This window comes from Plodia interpunctella, chromosome 8 (genome assembly GCF_027563975.2).
Source record: "Plodia interpunctella isolate USDA-ARS_2022_Savannah chromosome 8, ilPloInte3.2, whole genome shotgun sequence".
Lineage (NCBI taxonomy): Eukaryota > Metazoa > Arthropoda > Insecta > Lepidoptera > Pyralidae > Plodia > Plodia interpunctella.
This window is the reverse complement of record NC_071301.1, coordinates 1,450,667-1,475,146: the sequence shown is the minus strand read 5'-3', so window position 1 is coordinate 1,475,146 and position 24,480 is coordinate 1,450,667. Positions and strand designations below refer to the sequence as shown.

General features: G+C 35.3%; 1 protein-coding gene across 2 annotated transcripts in view; it reads right to left on the bottom strand.

The window, feature by feature from the left end:
- Positions 1–23,041, bottom strand: part of LOC128671780 (blood vessel epicardial substance-like) — a 45,849-nt gene extending 22,808 nt beyond the window's left edge. For both annotated transcript variants that reach the window (XR_010369967.1, XM_053748535.1), the window contains exons 1-2: positions 22,178–23,041; positions 2,564–2,721 (exon numbers count right to left, since the gene is read on the bottom strand). Coding sequence is in view for 1 of the 2 variants with exons in the window: in XM_053748535.1 (XP_053604510.1) it covers positions 2,564–2,721; positions 22,178–22,669 (650 nt within the window). In the remaining variant the exon portion in view is untranslated. The remainder of the gene's footprint in view (positions 1–2,563; positions 2,722–22,177) is intronic.
- Between the last annotated feature and the right edge of the window lie 1,439 nt (positions 23,042–24,480).

The following is a 24,480-nucleotide window of genomic DNA, read 5'->3' as shown; positions in this document are numbered from 1 at the left end:
ATCATTATCACATATATACAAATAACTATAATAAACGTCTACACAAATAAGCAAAGACTTAATCAGATAACACACAAAAGAGAGTGAATTCAGTTCATACAAATTCAACGAATTATTCATAAACCAGATGTGTTTCTTAGAATTATTATAATGTAGCCGGTAGAAACGTGATTGCAAGTTACTTGAAACTGGCGAAGTTATACTTGCAACTTGAACGATATTATAAAAGATAGAAGTGGAGAACTCGAGAGTTACAAAGGATAATGAAACAAGTTACTTGATAAGTTCTATTCTGAAGATAAATTAACATGAGTATCTAAGATATTAGACTACCACTTCCCTTAGTTGATGAGGGTCGCGATCTGATTGATTGGGTATATCAAGCCATATGATTGTTTGCGGACCTTGATGTATAAAAGCGGAAAGTAAATCATTAGTGTTACTATTGTCTTTATATGTAATGTTTATTACAAAAAGGCATTTTGCTAGCCTTTTCCATTAATTATGGGAGTATATAACTTTTTTATACAGAAGATTTTAATACTCTTTTAAACTCCGGTAAAAATAAATTGTAATAACCTAAAACGCTGTGTATTATATACGGAATTTCTATAATAACTCACAGGTAAAAGCTTAGCACTTACGTGATTAAACTCCTTGACATAAGCTATGCATCAAATCCTTTTGGTTTCACTGATATTACTCAAATTTGGCGTGAAATGTATTAAAGAGTATCATACGCACGTTTTAGGCGGATTTACTGCATATTGCCTTCGTAAACCAACGCTCAAATTGAATATCAAGTGGTATCATTTTAATAGAATAGCTCCAGGTAATCCCAAACTCTACAGAAATCTTTAACAATGTACAAAACATATATCCCATGTTTAAGACTGAGTAAGATAATATAAAAGCCAATAGGGAGAAATATGAAAAAAAACATTAAAGGCATTCGTGCCTCTCGCTCTATTAGTCTTTAGTCATCATCAGCCAATTTATTCATCCCAATGCTGTGTCACTGGCCCGCTGGCTGGCTGACTAGATGTAAGACACCATATGTCTATACAGAATTATACTCGTAGATAGGTGGTTTCATACCTCCAGAATACCAAGGCCACAAATTAATAAAAGTATCTCTCTTATTAAAATTTGCCGATTCCATAATCGAATGGAATCAAGGGCGACAACATTTTAAGGTTATGGTACTCGTATTTCTGGACTTGTTTGCCACAAGATTTTACTTAAAGATCTTGACACATAGATGAATTTACGTTCAATTTTTATGGGAAAGTTAGTTAGTCGGTGCGCCGCGGTCGGACTTTTACGGAATAAACTAGGAACATGTTGGGCGTGAGATGTAAACCCCTTATTCTAATCGTATACTTTGGATTGGAATTATGTCCTAGTTATCAAAGACTTCTACCATATTATAATTACACAAACTTTATTTAAAAAAATAAAAATTCTAACTTACTAAAAGTTGTGTGCGAACGAGACATAGAGCTTCCAGTTTGAATTAAGTACGTAGATCATTTTGATATATTTTGCATATAGTATTTTAATCAGGTATATTTTTCATAACGTGTTGCCGCCTATCTAGATTTTTTCTTTCCTAAATATTTATAAGGTTGACCTTTTTTATAATTTTTTAGTTGACCTAATTTATAAGGTCTTAATGTTTGTGTCGTGATTTCTTATTTTTGTTAGTATTTTTAATAATTATACTGGCAACTCCAATAACATTAAGTAGTAATTACATTTAAAATAATGGCAATACAAACTATCACAATGACATTGACATGACAGATGTAAGGAAATCTACCAATCACAGACTGACGTGTTCTCTGAAACAACCAATCGAAAAGAATTAGATTCTGACTTTTGGAGGGAAGGTTGTTGTCAAAAGATTAGAGATGGGGCGAGATGAAAAAGTTATCTAGCCCTTGTTTACCTCGATTATTGGAGTCATTAGAAATTGTGTATAGTTATTCTAGTGTTATAAATCGAATGTTTTGCTTTTGTATATAAGGCGTCGTAAATATTGTGCAATTGTAGAAAATGTATTGACATTAAATGTATTGAGTGCATCTCTTGCATATCGTTGATAATCTTCGTAATTGTATTATTTCATATGGTATATCCATAGTAAAACCCACCTACGTTTGAGTAAGTATGTATTACACAGTTTAAAGATCCCTAACTTTGGAATTCGCAAAATTTGTTATAATTTGAATAATTTCTTGTCATTTCATAGAACATTATACATATTTGCATCTTCATTTATCTCTGTATAGATAGAGGCGTCTCTCCGGTCGTAAATTATGTTTGCTGACATTTCGATGTAATTGCAACATTCATAGCAAAACATGGAAGTCAGATTTAAGAATTACTATCTAAATAAAATTACCAACTACACACTAAACAACATTATCAATATTTGGCCTCAGCTGATCTTCCGAAATTGGGAGAGCCCAGTTACAAGTTGCTTTCTGTCTTCTGTCTTTGTGGAATTCTTTAGGAAAGGCCTATGTCTTGATTGGTAGAATAAAGAAAAACTACTTACTTGCCAGACAGCACCAACGAGAGGCTTTCGACCTTTGTTATCTTCTCGTGCGCGTACAATTCTTGGCACTTCAGATGGCGCACGGTCTTCATGCACATCAGCACTCGTTGGAACTGCCGCCTCGAGACCCTCAAAGGTTTGAACAACGCCGTGTACACCTGGGGACAAAGGGTAAAGGTTTATGAAGATGATGAAGAACCAAAGCGACCAAACAGGAGACTATATAAAAGGGAGATATTAACCGGCGAGCGTGAAAGAGTAATGAGTGTAATAATCGAATAATAATAATTTGTAATAATCGAAGCAAACCCACGAGAAAACAGTCCTGTATATGCCTCCGAAACAAAGAGTTATTCATGAATAACGCGTAAATTAAATACGGTGCTTAATTTGTACACAAAAGCTAATATTTTATGACATTTTTAAATAATCTACTCAAGAAGGTAAGCACAAAAATGGGTCCAAATAAACAAGCAATCAGAAGGAAACAACATTTTGCAAGGCAGGCAATACCAATAAGTATTTCGGTAGCTTTTATGGTTTATCATATCATAACGATACTTCCAAATCTTCCAATAATACTTCGGCTATTTCTTTTTACTTCCATTCTGAGAAATCTTTATTATAACTTTATCAAGGAACTTTTTCTGCTAATTCATTGTGGACTGAATCACGATTACGTTATTTGTTACAAAATTAATTCCCAAAGGAAATTATGATAAACACGCTCTTGTTACTATAATTAATGACTGCTGCTATTGCTACGCTCTAAATTATAGCATAATATTGAAGTAAGTTTATTATAGCACGGTCTGCAGTAATGATAATAATAGCTCCCAGATACAGTCACAAATTCACAATCAGGCTGATTCACGGCAAAATTACGTGGCCCCAACGTAATTAGGCCAAAATTTCACAATACTGTGAGACAGACATTTATATTTGTATAGACAGCTTTCCTATTATCATTTATCATTGTAGATTAGGAGGGAATGGTGACGACATAAATTAATAATGTAGCTATATTTCTCTAAGCCTTCGCATCATTCCTTACAAGGGACTTTAGCTCTGTCCTGACACGTGTCAGCAATTTAGATCAACACTTTGAGAATTTCAGAACCAATTCCGAAAATTTGGAATGAAACTTTGTAGTAGCCAGTAGTTTGTAGCTTGTGAGAAATAACTATAAATATAAAAATTGACGAGAAAAAGTGCCTGTGAAGGTCTAATTTCTGAATAAATGATTTAATTGTTATATTTAATTAACTTGATAATCCAAATGAAAGCTAGTCGCAAATTACTTACAAAACAAAAATTCTATTATCATATTTCGATGACGATTATTATGTTGACCCAAAAATCTAACAATGGCATTGTGTGTGTGTGTGTGTGTGTGTGTGTGTGTGAGTGAGGTAATTCCTTAACGTCGCTCTCGCTCACTCGAAAATTCTGCCATTATAGTACTTGTCACTTTCAAAGGAAATCATTAACTTGATCATGTCGTAACCTTTCATTAAATGCGGAAAACAACACGTCATGGTGAATTATTTGCTTCTCAAAACAATTTTGTTTTATTTTTCCTGAACCCAGTAAAGAATAGGCGAATAAATGAGAATGAAAATAATATTGTCAAGCATATAGTACTTACATATAGGCACAGTCAGCCTCTGTGGCTGAGGAAGAAATCGGGAAATTGCTCAGATGAGACGGAAACAGTACAGCAGTTGAATCTTATTTAATTTAATTACCGGTGAAATGATCCACCATTCTTAAGAAAAAACAAACACCATAAACTAAAGTGACGTACTTGGAAGAGCTCTGTCTGAACTAAACCCTCCCTAAGCCTTCCCGACTTCCTTCCAGGATGTAGCGTTAATGAGCAGCGGGGTTATAATGAAGTGGCGGTTTTGAAATGCTGTGACTATAACTACCTCATGACGACTGTAGTTATGTTGACTTATTAAATAATAAGTAGTAGGCAAACATTTCAAGACCCTGGGACTAATTTCGCAAATATTTTCCAAAGATGGCTAAAGATTTGACCCATTCGTGAACCGCTGACCGGACAAGTTATTGTAGCGAAGAGTGACGATCGTTGTGATGAATAATATATTATTCACATCAAGATAAAGTGGTTGTGTGTTTCCTATATATAATGCAAAACACAGAAGTAACGCTATGATATTATGGCCGAAGGACAAGTAATCACTTTTATTTGACGCCGAGCAGAAATAGGATGCTTTGCTGGACTTTGTAAAAGGTTTGGATTAAAAATTCTAAATCTAACGTATCTTCTAAAACCTACAAGTAATAATAATTTCAAATTTGAAAATTCTATTTGATGCAATGGTGGTTGATAAATGACTGAACTGGGTGATACAATAACTAACTACAGCAAATAGTTTTCTAACAAGTTCAAACTTCTGCAGAACAAGGCTAGCGAGCTGGAGAACCAACTTTTATGTAGTTCAGCTGTCCACAAACACTCTACAATCCGATCCTTCAACAATGCAACTGTATATCTCGTATTAAATGAAAAGAACGGCCGCTTTTCAGTGAGCTGTAAATTTTAGAGCAGCGAAAATGCTCGCTATTGTATCACAATGCGCGCTCAAGCAAAAAGTACAGGCAGAGAGGGATATTTATTCATGCGAAGCCAAATGAAACCATCCAGTTTCCAGGTTCTACAGTCAATACTTCAACAGCACATCAACCAAATTAATTTGACGCTGTATTTTTTTTTTCATCTGTTAAATCTACATCATCTTCATCTCATTTTTTAAAACACACGTGAGACATATTAATGGGTGGTTCGCAGAGCGTTTCGACCGGTGCGGCCGCGCTGTCATTACAATTTTTCAAATTTTAACAAAGACAAGAATGAGTTTTACTATATGACATTCATTAATATAATTTTACTATATGATATTCATAATAACATACATTAATTACTCTGTACTGTAGTAATGTCAATTTTAAGAATGATCGATTATGGAAATGATTCCTTCCTCAAGAAAATTGACGGACTGTAATGACCGCGCAGCCGCAGCGGTCGAAACGCTCTGCGAACCAACCATAATATATAGATTCATGAACAACTTAAACTAAGTACTACTCATATAAAAACTTTAAAAAGATAATTAACTCAGAATTAGCCAGAAACCAGTAAACAGACAACGACTTTATTTCCCAATTAAACCACATCGCGAAAAGGGAGTAAAGATCATTCATCTATACAAAGTATTACCCACGTAAGATATAAATAGATAATAGCGCAGTAAAGCATAAAATATTAATGTCAAAGCACACGTAATAGAGCTGAAGGTTTTAATAATACATGTAGTAGAAAATACTATCTTTTGCTTGCGGCTTCGCCCGCGTTAATTTTCCGGGATGAAAGGTATGTAAAAACTACATGTATGCAAAATTTCCAGGAAGATTGGTTGACTACATAGAGCGTGAAATGGTAACAAACAAACTTTCGCATTTATAAGCATAGTTCTGTAGCTTAATTTGATCTGATTCACAAATCAAATAATAATTTCAGTCGGTCCACAATTGAACCTCGATCGTCCTGCTATTTACCGCTTCGGTAACATGAAAATAGATTAACAGATTCTTGTATCAAAACTGAACCGTAAACCAACGTTGCCTTTATCAAAACAATAAGTTTGTAAGATGAACTTGTAACTGTAATAATCAAACGATCGCAGTCCAATTGAGATTCAGCCACAGACCATTCACGATCCATCGAATGCGATTGGGGGGCTAACGTAATATAGGTTTTTCTGTGGTTTTACTTTTTACCCCGCCTCAAACCCTGAAGATTCAAGTGAGCGTAGGAAAATATTCGGAGCGACTATTGAAATACTGAGCCATGTTTACTTGGCTTAGAAATATTGGACTTATGAACATTTCGAGAGAAAAACAGACTCTCCGGACCAATGTCGTTACTCTAAAATTGCTTTTGTCTTATTTGATGGTTTTGTTTGCTTCTCTTTAAGGCAATAGTCATTCATGTTATTTTAAAGTAGAAACAGCGAGGAACGAAATTATTAATTTAGTGGATTGGGATAATGAATTATGTATTCAGACCAAGAAAGATGTGATTGATGTTCTGCGGGAAATTGGAAAACTACTAGTTAATAAAATTAACAATCTTAGATTAAAAATAGATAAAGTAAATGTCACTCTTTAACCAGATCGGGGTTATTACACCCACGATTTGTTTGAGTTTGACAAACAAAACGACAGGTCATCGACAGGTCAACTATCACTGTAACATCTGGTTAATAGAATTTGGTAAATACCTAATGATCCCACTAAGCTTGAAGCATCTCCTAACGCTTCTGTGAGTAATGAATAATGATTCATTACTCACAGAAGCGTTAGGAGATGAGAAGCGTTGTTATAAAATGTAATAACAATACCGTGGCAATACGAATAAACGTTTTCTATGACTCACACAAACACACGCGTTCGTTAAGATTTCTGGCATTATTTAGCGAAGAAAATGAATTCGCAGATAACTTTTCGCAAAACAAAAGAAATAATTAATTTAAGAGTTCAATTAACAAGACTGTCGTATGCATACTTCGTATTTTATACGGATAATATCTACGTCAGAAATGCTAAACAATTATGAGTTATTGATAAACGCGCACATTATTAACTCTCTCTCTCTCTCATATGAGCGTTTTCCCGGTTATTTCTGAAGCCATTAAGCAAATTCTGAAGCATAAAATCAAAATCAAATTATTTATTCAGAAATTAGGCCCTCACAGGCACTTTTTCACGTCATATTCTAAATCATCATTCTAAACATAAAAGACAAGCCACCCACAATTTATTTGTGTTAAACAATCTTAAACATAGTTTAAACAGTTTGAAACGACACATGGTCGCGATGAAGCCACTAAACAAGCTAAATGTCACACATTACACTACGGAACAAACAAATGTATGGTTTGATATACAAACGCACATGTGACATGTACTATAGCACGATCTAGGAAATTGAGGACGTGTGTTCGTTGTAATACAAATTAAAGGCAAACATTGGCGCCGTGCACGTTCGCAGGCAAATATTCGGAAGGAAATTGTTTATTTGTGGTGCTTAACTATAAATGTAAACTTCCCTAGTGGGTGTTTCAAAAATACGATAGGCTGCTATTTATGTATCCGGAACTGGCCAATAATTCTAGAATATTTAAAAAGTAATTACAACATTTGAAAATAGAACTCTTCGGCTAGAGAATAAATATTTTTCATGTCCCTGTCATTTGTTTTTTCAATTGGCGCCAATTTTATAGCTTGTCTTCATTGCCATGGATTTAACTCGTGAACATTTTCGCGCGATGATTTATTATGATTTTCGGCGTGGATTAACTCAAAAACAGTGCATCGAACAACTGATTTTAACTTTTGGAGATGAAGCACCATCGAAAACCACTGTGTATTATTGGTTTAAGGAATTTCAACGTGGACGGTCTATGCTCACGGATGAAATTAAGGAGGGTCGTCCTAAATCGGTAGTGGTACAACAAAATATTGATGCTGTGCGACAATTAGTAATGCAAGATCGTCATGTTACATACCGCGAGATAGAGGCGTCTCTGGGCATTAGTATGACGAGTATACACGCGATATTACACGAACATTTAATTGTTAAAAAAATTTGTTCGCGTTAGATTCCGCACAACTTGAGCGTAGATCAAAAACAGGCTCGTGTCGACTGGTGTAAGAAAATGATAAAAAAATACAACCGTGGCACGTCAAAAGCTGTTTATAATATCTACACAGGTGACGAAACCTGGATCTATGCTTATGACCCTGAAACTAAACAGCAGTCAACGGTGTGGGTCTTTCAAGATGAACCGAATCCAACAAAAGTTGTTCGTGCGAGAAGCACTTTAAAGCAAATGGTCGCTTGTTTTTTTGGTATCAACGGACATGTAGCTACAGTGCCACTAGAGAATAGTAGGACGGTTAATTCTGAATGGTACACCACCATTTGTTTGCCAGAAGTCTTTGAAAAAATACGAAAGAACAACCCACAACGCAGAATCATACTTCATCACGACAATGCTAGCTGCCACATGTCGGCTGAAACAAATAATTTTTTGGAGGGTCAAAAGATTGAATTGACGGGTCATCCGCCGTACAGCCCCGACCTGGCACCCAATGATTTTTATTTATTTCCAAACATTAAAAATAAATTACGTGGTCAACGTTTTTCGAGCCGCGAAGAGGCCGTTGATGCGTTCAAAACACATGTTTTGGACATACCTCAATCAGAATGGAAAAAGTGCTTTGAAAATTGGTTTCATCGTATGCAGAAGTGCATAGATCATCGCGGAGAATACTTCGAGAAACAATAAAACCATATGTAATAATATATGTTTGTTTAATTTTGTTATTCCGGATACATAAATAGCAGCCCTCGTAGAAGATTTAGATTGATGTAACTGACAATGTATCTATCAAGTAAACAATATTGGTGGTGGTGTATTATAAAAATCATATGAAGTTACAATTTATACGCAAAAAATACGGGACTAGCCATACAGTATTATTCGGGACATCGCTACACTAATAATGACACCGATCGCTATCACCCCAAGGCCGCTTCAGAGTCTATAATCTATCAGCTTTCAGACCCATTAAGCGCAGATCAAACAACGCCTATATTTAGCGATACAGATAGAAAATAGATGATATTGACGTAAAATGTAGGTGGATGTTAACGCTTGGTTAGATTATTGCAGGTTTGATAGTAAAAGCTGGAAGAAAGCCATATACGCGAACTATATTTTGAAGCCACTTCTGCCACATTAATTTTTGTTTTTGTTTGTGTACATACAACACAAAACTATACGAGTAATTTCAAAAGTTCTGCATAAGATTGTGAATTCACTAATTTGAAATATGAGTGGCTATGGAGGGAGACACCAAAAAACTGGACTTAGGTCACTTATAGGCTGAAATTTGTTCCATGAAGCTCGTGTAAGAGGAGACCCGACCCCAATTGACAGCAAGAGCGTCATTCTTAGTCTAGTCAAGGTTTCGTCATCTAGGATTATCCACGGCATTTTAAAGGTATTTTGTCTGTTTTGTATTGTCTGCAATTGAACACACTGTATAAATGTCCATACTCCAGCCATTAAGCGAATTCAAAGAGCTATTAAAATAGACTTCATTGAAAACTGAAGTGCTAAAGCAACCACAATGACTGCACATTATGTCAAACCGTTAGTTAATAACCATAAAACTATTGTTACTGTATTGTATGGCAAAAAGCCACAAGCCTATGAGAAAGCGAACCGCGTGATAGATCAATTCAATGGAATCATTTATTTCCCATAAATGTGAGTACAGTCGACTGCTTGTCAAGTTGACCAGAATGAATTGAAGAATGGTCCTTAATGCTGAGATAATAGCGGCGAATTTGCAATTAATTTGGGCAGATGGATCAAGTGCAGACTATACAAGAACTGTATATTTCAATCATTTTGCACGTAAGATATAATCTTTTGATCTCCTCTGCTTGGCCCGACCGCAGGTAGAAAAATTCACCTGCACAAAGCAACTGTCTGATTTTTTTGCTAATCTTTTGGCAGCAGGTAAATCTTATAATGTAACTTTTCCTCTTCGAGATTTTTGTAAATTTATTTTTGTCTGTTTCGAAGTTAATGGTATCAGAGTTAAACTATTAGCTTACGACGATCATTAACACTAAAACGTGTAACTTTGCCATTAAGAAACCCTTGTGCTGGGATAATTTAACCAATGTAGGAGCTTTTAAGCTTACATATATTCGATGTGTGTGATGACTCACTATATGTACAAAAAATATAAGCGAATGAATAAAAAATTAAGTAAAGAGATTTTAAAATAATTTAAAAGGAATCAGATTCACAAGTTGGCACGAAATAGATACCAGAAAACGGCTTAAATATTCAAATTAGATAGTTGCTCTTGAGAGAAACGTTGCATGATTTTAGCATTTAGATTGTTTTGCTTCCACATTCGACTGACTGAGCTCGAGGCACTAGACTGACTGGATTGAATGTAATTGGAGATACAGACATTTTTAAAGTATGGTTCTCACTTATCTATCCTATCCTATCGAAAGTGTTCTATTGCTAATTGGTGTAAGATTTAATTCAATTCGCCTGACTTTTAAGCATCTGATATGACGTTTACGCATACCATCATCTAGTCGTAGAGTATAATTGAGTTGTTGATTAGACGCAAGTTAACAGTCTATTAGTGAGCAAGTTTCATTAGGATATTTTCATTTACTAGTTTTGCTAATTCCAAAGCTATGGATCTATGAACTGTGTAACATATACTTACTCAAACGTAGGTGGGTTTTACTACGGATATACCATATGAAATGATCCAATTACGAAGATTATCAAAGATATGCAAGAGATGTACTAAATACATTTAATGTCAATACATTTTCTACAATTGCACAATATTTACGACGCCTTAGATACAAAAGCGAAACATTCGATTTATAACTCTAGAATAACTGTACACAATTTCTAATGACTCCAATAATCGAGGTAAAAAGGGCTAGATAACTTTTTTCATCTCGCACCATCCCTAATCTTTCGACAACAACCTTCCCTCCAAAAATCTAATTCTTTTTGATTGGTTGTTTTAGAGAACACGTCAATCTGTGATTGGTAGATTTCCGTACATCTGTCATGTCATTGTGATAGTTTGTATTGCCAATATTTTAAATGTAATTACTACTTCATTTTATTGGAGTTCCCAGTATAATTATTAAAAATACTAACAAAAATAAGAAATCACGACACTAGGAAGTATGTGAATATGACTTGTGACCTTTCGATTACAAGGTCGTCTTACCCACTGGACCACCACCGTCGTCGTCTAACCGCAGATGTCGAACGAGGCGACTAAAGGCCACATAGCCTAGGCAGCTGGTAAAATCACTACCGAATCTTCAAAACTGCAAAGTCTACACAACAAATCCAAAACTTCAAAAAAAAAACTAATTCTGCGGCAGCCACACTTTGTCGTAGTCACAAACCAGTATTATTACTGGTACCCTTTGAAATTCAATGCAACCGAGGCTAACCTGGATTAATGGCTCTTGGTCCTTCGGGTCACTGGGGCGGGCAAGGCGGTGTGAACGCCCGCGTGACGTCACAGCACACGCAAATTCACATGAATAGCAGTGTAGATTTATAACTAGGTTTACATTTACGGTCTAGATGTAATAATCTTAACTCACTTACTTCGCGGTTTATTTGTTTAATAGCGTTCGCCTGTGGCTCTGATAAAAAAAGGTTTTCGGATCAATATGTGGACCAAGACAGTGGGTTAAGTGGAAAGAGATTAACTATTTACAGAACTTGTAGTATACACATATAGTCCTTTAGAAATTTCTTACCAATGAATGTAAAAAGGCGGATTATACTAAAAATATGTTGATAGGGCGTCATTTTTGCTAAGCTTTCAAGGACCAGCGACAATAGGAACTTCTTTTGTTAAGTTTTTACACTTTCGCCTTGGATTTTGGTACACAATGCTATTTCCATGACCACAAACCTGTTAAATTTTAATACGATTTGATCAAGGGTTGTATTGAAATTTACAACCCTTTGATGTTCGCCAGTCGTGTGGAACGAATCTACTTATTCGAAACAGGCGAAATATAAATTCACGCCATTTGGACCTTTATGTCACCGTAATAGTTGCTAAATTTCTGCATGCTTCATATTCCGTATACTGGATGAATATCTTCATAAATTACTCGCTTTCCTTGGAATAAAATGTTGTAGTTTTTCCCAATGAGAATTTAAAAAAATATCATTGAAGCGATCGCACAAGTTTCTCTCATTAGTTGCATTTTATATTTCTTTTCTTTAATACAGCCAATAAAAGAGCAGGTTACCGATACATTCCTTCATTGGAAAACTTTTTATGTTCGTGCCAGTGGGAGTTAGCTCGTTTAGGTTAATTAGTATTTAATAAAATAATTTAAATCTTTCATTAACTAACAATCGAATAACTGTCAGTCTGTGAAAATCAGTGTTGAATGTTTTCCCTCGTCCCCACTAGTTCAGTTGAACGTCATCAGACATTATCATCACAACAACAACTTTTTCAAAAGTTTTAATCGTAGTAAACACACTAGAGAAAGATGACCTATTAAAAAACCAGACTGCATCAACAGCAAGGTTCATTGCACTTTACGATTTACGAGCAAAACCACGGCCCCCGTTTGCCCAAACTATCGATTTATGCCAAGGTGCTGCACCCCACACACCACGGTGCCAATTTCTCCATGCCCTGTGTAGCGCGCCTACGCGCTGATTGCAGCAAACGGTGCTACTTAATAGGGGATAAGACAAGTACAGTACATGAATACAAAAATACACAATGGTAGAATATGTATCATTGAAAACAATTTGCTACTTTTCACCTACTCCACCTCCTCCAATTAATTTAAGCGATCAAACTTTATGCGAGATACAATTTTATTGGCGATGACGTCATACTGAGATACTTACTAGTATGGGGCGTTTAGGTAAGGCCAAAAGCCGCCAAACCATATGAATTGTTTTTTGTTACATCTTAGGAAATACTTTGGAGTGTTTTTTTCACTGATAATTATATATTTGTGAGGTGCATCAAAGATGCATCAAATCAAAATTTACAATGTATTGACTTCGAAAACAAAGTAAGCTGTAAATTGTGCTGAGTTGTCTGTATTGTGCAAATGCTGTATAATTATAGATAGATAACGAAACAACCGGAAACACCTATTCTCGACCTACTAAATACATGTTTCAAATAAGATCGGTTTGCTAAACAAATCTGGGGCCACAATGCGGGTTTGCAATTCACTTTTCACTGTCGAATCTTTTCGCAGTGAGACGCTGCCAACCAATCACGATATGGTTGTCGTGACAACATTGTGATTGATTGATTGCGTCTCACAGTAATAAGATCTTAAAGTGAATTACAAACTTACACTACAGCCTTCGAGTTTTGTTTGTTATAACTTTATTGCACGAAAATAAGTACCTACATCGATTAAAATGAAACATGTTTCTTTCTTGTTTACATTTTATATAAGGGATCTCTTACAGTCAACCGGCGATAGGTTGAGAGGACATGTATAAAGTAGCAGTTTTTTTTTTGTAAACATTAACGTAAATTTCTATGGGGTTGAACGCTGAGGCTGAACGTTACTTTGATCACACAGAAATCTGCGAAAGTTGACGTTAAAACTTACAAAATCTCGCACTACGGCTTGTGCAGTGTTCCGATGCCACAGAATAGGTAATAATAGTACTCCAGTGGGCAGGTTTGCCGCATAATTCCATATCTAGTCGTTTACAGTACAGGCCTTGCCAACGAAATCCACGCGAGAAGCTATAATGCACTCGCCTTTATAACTCGTACGGGAATACGAGATGAAAAACGAGACTAATACGTAAAAATCGTTGTACGATTTTGTTAATATCTCATACTTTTTGATTTGGTGTTATTTTCAATGCACTTGAAAAATCTATCTAGAATCCACTTTCTACTGGTTGGTTATTAGTATATGTAGATAAAGTATTTTCTATAAAATATTTTACACGTTAGGTATCATACCTTTTTTATTAGTCGTGGATTTTATTAGTATTATTTGAGAGATTTACATGCAGCAAAAATTTGAGAGGTAAACTCTTTTGATCACTTATTATATAGGCAAACATTTTTATTATTGTTTAGAGATTTTAACAATTTAAAGTTATAAAATTATTCCATTCAAACGGAAATAAAATTACAAATATTTAGCCATCAAGCCATAAACAGCGTAAGGTCATAAAACATTTATGCGCATGATCATAATCACAAATCGGAACGTTATCTTCACATTATGCAGTACCCTATCAACGGCCAGTATTCTGAGAGTATCAAATCGGGAATGTCCAACGAGAATCATTCACGTTCATTTAATTTTCAATGGTTTCTACATAATAGGAAATATATAAAATGGTGGAAATATTCCCGCCTAAACTGTTTTCGCGCAGTAACACGTGACTGAGACATGATTTCGTTCAGCGCACCCGTGATTCGAAAGGTAGAATAGGAATTTAATACCTCTCCGTTTTTGATTCGTGGTATTAACTTTTAAGACAATTTCTTCGGGATTATTTATTACACACTCATGCAAAGCCGGGATGTCTCACTAGTAAAATAATATTAATAAACATTCGACAAGCAGGTGAAAGCGAGAAGAATCTGGCGTCCTTCACGCCTGGTTTTCGCGTGACTGATGAATATTCAACGAGTCTATTTCTGCTCAGCTGTTATCGATCACATTGAATCTTCTCTTATAAGTAAACTTATTAATAAACATTAAAAGCAAATTTAAAAATTTACAATATGGATATATAATAAAAAAAGCCACAAAGCTCAGGACCTTACAAATTAATAATAGAAAGATATTTTTTTAGTTATTACATGCGATGATTTGAAAATTGGAGTTTTGTTTACATGCAAATGAAACATAAAAATAATGCCAATAAGAGACTGCAGAATTAATTGCAATGCGATTCAATAATTTATGGAACATAATTGCGATAGACATCGACCAATCAAAGTGAGGTCCTGTAGAAGCAGACGAATTTGTTGAAGACAAAGGAGTAAATTGTAAAGACAGTGATAAATGTATGGTACGCGGCTGTCTGTAATTGTTAATTGTCTGCAAGTGCCAATGGCTGAAATAGACAAAGTCAATAAAAACATCGACAAACAAACAATGTCTCAATGATTACTTAAACAAAGGCCATTGATTGTTCCACCAATTACCGTCGGCTATGAAGTCAAATTAAGTGTCAATCTGTTATGTATTTATCTGGCTTCGCTATCAAGCAATAAAGGTTGGTCTCCACGAAGAGAGGAGAACTGAAGCGAATGTTTCTTCATCGAAGCTGAGCGTAGCGGATATATTTCTGAATAGTCATGTTATTTGGAGAGGCGTTTCATTATAGCTCTCCATTTATTTCGATATAATGTGCTAGCTATAAAATAGTTGCCGCGCATAGGAAACAGAGGAGAAGCGAAGGCGTGCATATCGTATCGTTTTAGTATAAAAGGAGAATATGTTGGTTGATGTAGTAAGACTTCAAACAATATTTTCAAGTGGACACTTGATACAAATATTATTTGTGAAATCAGTCTGAACAAACAGTCGTCAATTAGAGAATGACCGATAGTATCAACCTCCGCAGCCATTAGGCCAAATGAGACCAGCGTGGATGCGGACAATGAATTTCCTTCAGAAAACTTATTTATTATGCAACCTAGCTCGAATGCGGCGCCTGAGGTTAGCTGGCACAAGGGAATGACGATAGCGAACACATTAACGAATGATGGCATTTGATAAGATTTAGGATTTGTCAGTAGCAATATTGAAGATGTGGGTACTGACTGATGGAAGCAATTATAAATTTAACTTTGTGTAAGATGGATGTAACAAAAGCTTTTAGGGAGAAGATAATAGTTTGTTGTTTATGAGTAAAAATGAGCATCTAAACAAACTGGGACTAAAGAGCACTTAAGTAACAACATTAACTAACTCGACGACTTGATTCATGTAACCCAGTTCGTACCACTGTGGTTGGATGGTGCAAGGCAGTAAATTTAGCGATGACTTTTGCGGGGGCATTGCATTCGCGTTCTAACTACTTCTTCTTAACTCGAGATTTGGTTGTTTATGCTCACTTAGATGGTTGTTTGACGTTTTATACAATGAACTCATAAAAAATTCGAAAAGGCGAGGCTTTACGAAATCATTAAGATACGAAAGTAGCACTTTCTTAAGCAAACTTTATAATCAAGTTCAAGACCGATTCCTAATGTTTCCAACGTGATAATAATTATGTATTTTTGTACTACATAGTGGGCAAACGCAGCCTATGTACACTTATTAGTTAAAAACAAATGTAGATAAAAATTAACACTTCTTTTATAGGTGTTACAATCACAGGACCTGTTATAATTGCTGCTCTCGCCGAGGTTGATAGGATTAAGATCAGAAAGCAATTAGCCGCAACGACACAATGAATTCTCTCCAGAGAGCCATTTATTATGCAACCCAGATGCATTATGCTATGCTGTGGCGCCTACAGCTAAATTAAGGCCGGGAATAAAGTTACTATTAGTGCCAGACCTTTGCTAGGGTTACAAATAACACGAGTGCACTTAAATACCATTTCTCTGTGATCTAAAAAAAGTATTTACTCGATTATTATAACTGCAGTAGCACTTGCTTCTTTAAAATTTCATTATGAATTAGTAACAATTGTGTGAATTGTCTAAAACTAAATATTGCTAGGACAATTCACACAATAGGAAACAATGCGGAAAACAATGCATTAGATATACACTGTACGCAATAATTTTCTTTACAAATCAATAGATTGGTAAGTATACAAATGCTTTAAGCAAAAAAGTTCCTAATGTTCAGACTTTTATAATTAGTGAACATTAGAGAGTGTACCCATTGCTCAATCGCGCTCCGAACTAACAAAATCATTGCAAATTCGCCACATGAATTATCATTATCAATCACAAATAAAATATACAAAACATCCGTAGCTGAAAGACAAACAAGGCACAACCGAAACTACGGGTCCAAAAAAAGATTTGAGAAGAAGAAATTTGAAATTTCGTATCTAGGTTGCTTTGAGATTGCAAAGGGAACTTTCGTGGGTCCACTGGAAGAAATTTATATAGAAATATATAAGAATCTTTTTTGTACTACAGTTTCCTATTTGTAAATTTTATATTTACACTGTAAATTATGTTGTGTACATAAATAAATAACAGAGTATTATTCGAAATTAGCACAGGAACGGAAAAAAACATAACATTTATGCACGTTCGAAGTCGCGAGTAGGCTGTACAAACAATTCTATCCTCATATATTTGCATTCACCTCACTGCGCTTTGAGTTTGAATTACCTAGCCTTGTCTGTCTACTGATATTTACATCGCAGATAACCAGTATTATATGCGTTAACTATATTGTTTTCTACATTGCAATGACTTCAAAAAGAGTTGTAGGTAATGGTTGTATCTACTAGCTTTCATGAGTAAAAATACTGTATTTCCTCCATGGGGCTTAAAAGCCTCTATTATGCTCCTAAGGATTCTATATCTCATTTTTTTACGCACAGTTTAGTATTTGTGTTGTCTGTCCTATCAATGAGTTGCAGAAGAACATTATAAATGCAAAAGCCTGTCTGTCTTTCCATCTGTGCGCTTTCACGGCTTCACTGCTGGGCTATTATGATAAATTTTGGAATATATATATTTAATGGTTACCGTTGAGCTGCGGGCAACGATGACTTTGTTTTATTAAATTAATAGACATCCTAATGTGTAGAAACTACATTTAATAAACGTTGGTTTCTCCGTAATATTATTATATTAACAAATATTTTTAATATGAAATTGGTAATTATTTCAATGTAATTTATTAATTTATCGAAGGAAATATTAATGTGAAACTAAAATGCTTGCTAAAACCTCTCTATTTTTCTATTATCTTTTCCTTAAATCTCTCTCTGTGTCTGTGTGTATGTGACTAAAGCCACTAAATGGCGGAAGCATGTCAGATGCTTTTAAGGCGGCTTCAATAAAATCAACATTGTGTTGTTAGCATCAACACAATATAATGTAAGAAGAAAATCTCTGTCTATGAATGAGGAGCTGGCACGTCGTCAATTTCAATCGCTGCCCGTTAATTAATTAAAGAGCGACTATCGTATTTTAGATATTGCCTTTGGCCTTTATGAATTGTTCAATTATTCTGTCGTATTTTCTTCAATTTCACTCATTTAGATATTGTCTTTCTATCTGTTAAGTCCTACCTGTCGGTTGCCTGTAAGAAATTGCTTTAGCGATAAGGCTGCCTTTGTACTTCAAGTTTTTTTTTTTTATATACTCCTCTATATGGTGCAATAAAGAGTTTATTATTAATCTTACATTGGAATCCTCGGTAAATGTTAACTGCTTCTTTCCAATTAGATGATACTCATACGTAACAATATTGGACATCTAGAGAAAGTGGAAAGTGATCACCGTGTGGAACCAACTAATACCGCGTTTAAGCCAGTCATTATTCTAACTAGGTATTATTACAGTATAATGAAGAGCATAATGTACGTAATCGCGATGCAGTTTGCCGAACTACGCGGATTCTGTATACATTGAAGGTTTTTCATTGCGGCAAATAAAAGTTCTCATACGAACTATTCAATTTTCATGCATTCGCGTGGGCATCTGTCTTAGTTTGGCTATATTGTGTACCCGGCATTATGCTGGCAGTGGCATGGATAAAGGCGATGCATCCTCAACAAACATCTGTGTCGTTTGACACTAAACAGAACCAGAGACAAATGACTATCGACACAAGATTTTGGTGTATTTTAAGCTGAAATAAATCAGATTGCGTTGGCTGTACTGGACGAAGCAGGCAGGAAACTTGCCGAATTGCCACAATGCAAAAAAAACATGGTAAGCCCTTCTGGCATGATAATGATAAGGAACAGTGTTTAAATGAGTTTCTTTCGGGATTTCTGAGAAGAAATTCATTCACGCATTTCGACCGCTGCCGAGAGGCAGTGGTCGTTCCGAAATGCGATGCGAAAAGTTTGTAGCGTTGGTAAATATCAATTATTAATTTAGAATATGATCGTGATGTGACGTGATCTGCGAAGGTCTAATTTAAGACTTTTACCATGTAGATACGTCATGCATTTGTATTGTAGTAAATAAATCCCGCTTTTTCAGTTCGCTTTTTTCTCGGATGACGCGACGAATCAGTGGACATAGTCCCTTGATCTCCAGGAGGAAGTTGGGCAATTTTCTTTCTGAGAGGCAACGCAAAGTCGAGAGAAAGTTTTGAATTTCTTCACTATACTTTTTGCGACACAACGGAGTTATCGCGCAATAAAATCTGGCCAGCGAAAGATTTGCGAACATTGAATGTACCTCTTGCGCAATATTAAATCCTATGCCAATTTATCCTTAACTAATATGGATAAGGATTCCTTATCCATAGTTACATACCTATTATGGAAACGAAAGTCCGCTGCCGTGTCTGTCTGTCTGTTCGCGATAAACTCAAAAAACTACTGCACGGATTTTCATGTTGGTTTCACCAATATATAGTGTGATTCCTAAGGAAGGTTTAGGTGTATAATTCATTATCTTTTTGCCCGAGCGAAGCCAGGACAGAACGCTAGTGCTATCTAATTTAATATATATTTTTTAGTTTTTATGTTTATCTTTGACTAACTTTCAGCTGCTAAAATATCTTGAAGATAACGCCATTACGTAATTATAATTTGAGGACTAGAGTTAATCTGTAACCTTGAAGCTTGTGGCGCGAGGATCTCACAGGATTACTCTGATTTAGTGTTGTCATAAAACATACTTTTATACCGGCTCCACCCATACTATCGTCTAACTCCGACAGGTGCCGATGCGAATGCACGAACATTACATAGTTTGTATGAGAGGTTTTATTTACCGCAAGGAAAAACCAGCTTTGTACATAAATTTGGCGAACCGTTTGGTGAAATAAATTAATGACACAATTAAAATGTCACGAATTTGATAATCACTAGGTTTTTATATAGCATTTTTCGTAGTATTTTCCTTAGAAAATAATATAAATTGTGATTTATTTCATACTCTCTCTGAAAACTTTGATGGAGATTCATATCATTGCTTAACTTATGCCAAAATTTAAAAGTAGTACACTATTTGTCACTGAGTAGTTAATTAATTTTATCTGCCGACAAATAATATTATTAACTTTTAGATTTAAGCTTTCAAATTTCGGTAAAATTATGCCGTTGATAATGGAAAATGCGGCCAAATAATATTGAAATGACATACATCCTCGACGGAGTTAATAATTTGAATCTATATTTAGCACGATATTTTGCACACATACAATAATGTCAAAAGTTCGCCGAATTAAGGTAAAGAGCAAGGGAGACTAGGGTCAAAGGTCAGAGGACGCGTCAGCAATTACGAGGCTCTTTAAGACTTCGCCTGGTAACTGCTCAAGTTTATTACCTTCATTAAACACGTCTCCATGACAGGGTAAGATATGAAAAATCCCCCATATAAAATGTAACATTTAGAGGGACTTACGTAAGTTCTTCAGGGGGGCGCGTAATTAATTTTATTATTACCAATAATTATGAGGATACTTGGTCTCTATTGTATCTTTCGGAGTACGGTTTTTGGTTGGCAATGGGCGGAGACCACGAAATTAAACGCGCGGTAGAATATCGCAAATCGAGCAGGACCTTTTGCGACCTTCGCCCACTACATCTCAATGGGCAACAGTTCAAAAATTGTTGTGAAGGGCTTTAAAAATTCCGAGGGCTCTCAACATTACTAGAGTTTGTTTTTAAACTAGGTGTTGTTATCTCAAAGATAAGTTATGAGCTACTTAATGACATCTCACATCTCTAGTGGATAACAAGTAATTTAAACACAGAGACAATTGACAAAATAGCTAACAACCATTGAGTTTACTTATGTTTAGCGTGTGGTTACCGCCCTAGAATATGACCATATCCTCCTGTGGGTGTCGTACGAGGCGACTAGGCGGCAGATAGCCTAGACAGCTGATGGGCGTCAATAGTATTCCCAAGGAGGGGTTCCCCAGCCGATTCTTTAAAATTTTATTATTATTTTTTATGCTACCTACCCTGGGCTTTGCTTATTGAATTAATTGCATGCCTAATTTGGTAAAAATTGAAATAAACAGTATATTTTTAAAATTGTATGTCTTTGCCCTGCAGTGGCCCAGCATCTACTTGTTCTAAATACATAAATATTTTAAAATTCATCAATAACTTGTACATTACTCTAGGGAAGGGAAACGTGGGGTCAACTAAAAAAGAGACTTTAAAATTTATTTTGGTTTTGGTTTGATTTGGTTGTGATTTAACAAAAGGCAACTGCCTAATCATTTTTCCTTAGAAATGCTTTTGTTGCTTATCTAAGGGCAAGGCTATGTGGGCCATTGTCACTTAATATAATACCTGTGATATGTATTGGTCCTATTACAGGGTGGAATCTAATGCCACTATTGATTTTCCTTATTTAATGTTATTACCTTTTTTTTACAGTTGAGAATGAAAAAAAGATTATCTGTCCTGATTAGTTGATTGCTTCAACTGATAGGAGTGAATACACATTTTAAACAAGAAACACAGAGAAATGAAATTTTTTATAGTCAACAATGTCAAAAATTTACTAACATCAGATAGAAAAAAGATAATGTTTTAAATTTCATATCTTTTAACTATATCAACTAATGAACAATAAGTTCCGGAGGGTCTTAAAGTCATGTCAGATGCCTTTGGGCGACTTAAATAAAATCTGACTTGGTGTTAACAATAACACACTCAATATGCTGATGATAAATAATAAGTTTTTATAATGTTACATATACCCCATACCAATCCCTTCAAATTCAAAATATGTATAGTATATTAAAATTTGTATTTATGTAATCAATTAATTCATGTTTAAACTTACCTCCTCAATTTCCTGGTGGAATGTGATTGGTCGTATCAAATACAATTGCACAGCAAAGTACACTAAGTTCACCACAATAAACGCACCATTCCACAACAGAGCATCCAGGTGGCACTCAAAGCTCCACGCCCAAAGTCCCATAACAACACATCCCGTGATCAACCCCAGTCGCAGCCCTACCAGACCGTTGGACGTGTGCGGTGCTAGGAATGACAAAAGAAATATGACATTTGCCACTTGATATAATACATGGTGCGTGGGCCGCCACTTCGTACATATATTTATATGAAAGCCAAAAAGCACGTATCGCTCCTCTATTGTAATATTAATTATGTCATAGTTGTATTCACTCGACATCTTCGTCGTCTCCTGGAGAAGCATCTCAGTCGTCGAAGACGCTTCAGTCACGTCACTGACGCTCGTCGGCAACTCCGTAGTCAAGTTCTGCAGCCCAGTTAACACACCGATGGCTAAGGCGCCAAGAAACAACATAGTCCGGCCGACCACCGAAACTCAACCCGATATTTGTCATCGAAACTTTAACGTCTATAAGCATTTGTGTATTATTACAAAACACTAGATCACTACTATTCTGCATGTATTATTCAAAAACACGAAGGTATTCACGAAAATTGATTTGAAAATAATTGATGAACCACTAAAAAATTGCTAACTAACGCGAAAGCACCAGTAGATGACGAGTAAATGTGGTAAATTTAATTTAAAAGGAACGTATATTTAATTGAAATCGTTTACAGTCCAAAATAAAACGTTAGGAAAGAGGAAGCACGTAAAGCAAACAATCGAACGAAGCACACAAATGACAGCAACCGACAGCAGGCACGGCAACACACTACCTACTGCACTAGTGTTGTTATGCTGTGTCGTCATCGTTATACCATGCCGATTGAAACACCACAATCAAGTGACTATCGATTGTTTAAAAATAGTGGAATATCAATAGTATCAAATACAAATCATTTTTTATAAAATATATGTACCATGTGCTATTTTTTTAGAACGGTCCTAGAATAGTAACAGAACATAATCATCCTGGTCGATGTGGTACGAAGCGATTAAGGGACATGGAATTGGCAGCTGATAGGCTGATCCAACAGCACTGTTAGTTAGCCAGGTGGTTGATGGTTCATTTTACCAACTGATCCTGACTTCGCGCGTGGAGTGACAGACCCCAATGCAACCGGGAAATACGAGAGGATAAAAGACTATCAAACGTATATCGAAATTATCGATATTACTATTGATTGATTAGTTGATTTTTACATTTGACTATCGATATTTTGTAACTTAAAACGATGACAGATAGCTTTAAATAAAATAAAACCCTCAAGTAAAAAATAAACATTACTTAATTATGTAGATGTTCAAATCACATAAAATTATACGTGCTATTAATATTTTAATCATAAATGTATTAATTTTTATATATTTATAATTTATGCATTTTATCTTTTCTATTCAGATATTCGTAGAAGTACATGAATATATACGTATATCTACATGATACGTAGCTCTACATGAATTCATAAACACTTTTCTAATGTCAGTTTGGCATTGACACATGCTCAGCGCTCACTGACATTTTATTTGACAACAAACAACAACCTGTGACAAAAACTGGTGATGGAATTGAAAGAAATGGCAGTTTATATTATTTTTATTTATGTGCATAATTCTTAGAGTATCTATATATCTTACGTTTGTGATGTTTTAATAACATTGGCTGTAATGGCTATACCTTGCGAAATGTTATTACATCCTGAACTCTTAAGTAACGAACAATTAATACACATAATTCAAGAGGTTATTTGTCTTTCTTTTTTCAATAAATCTGCGACATGATTATGATCAATATCTAACTGATATCTTATATTCCAGCGACATTTACGAATGGCTGGCATCGAGAGACTGCCGAGAGACGAATTATTAGAAATATTTCATAATTACTGTGTACCTTATGGTCAAAGAAAATATCGTGATTCTGGTAGAGGCAAATTATTGAACAAAAATCGACAAACTAGCCCTGAACCTAAACAGAATTGTACCTTTAAATACAATAATCAAAGGAAATTATCGCATCCTTGGCCTTGTGAAAGGTTAAAGCCGCCTCCAGGGACCATGTCTGGGAAATCAAAAATGTTAAAATTGGAGGCCAAGTTTAGTTCAGCAACAATAAGCGAAGACATTAATAAAAGGAAATTACCAACTGAATTGGTGAGTTTTTATTAACCATTTTGATAAGCTTACAAAACTAGTTTTTTACCAAATAATGTACACATGTG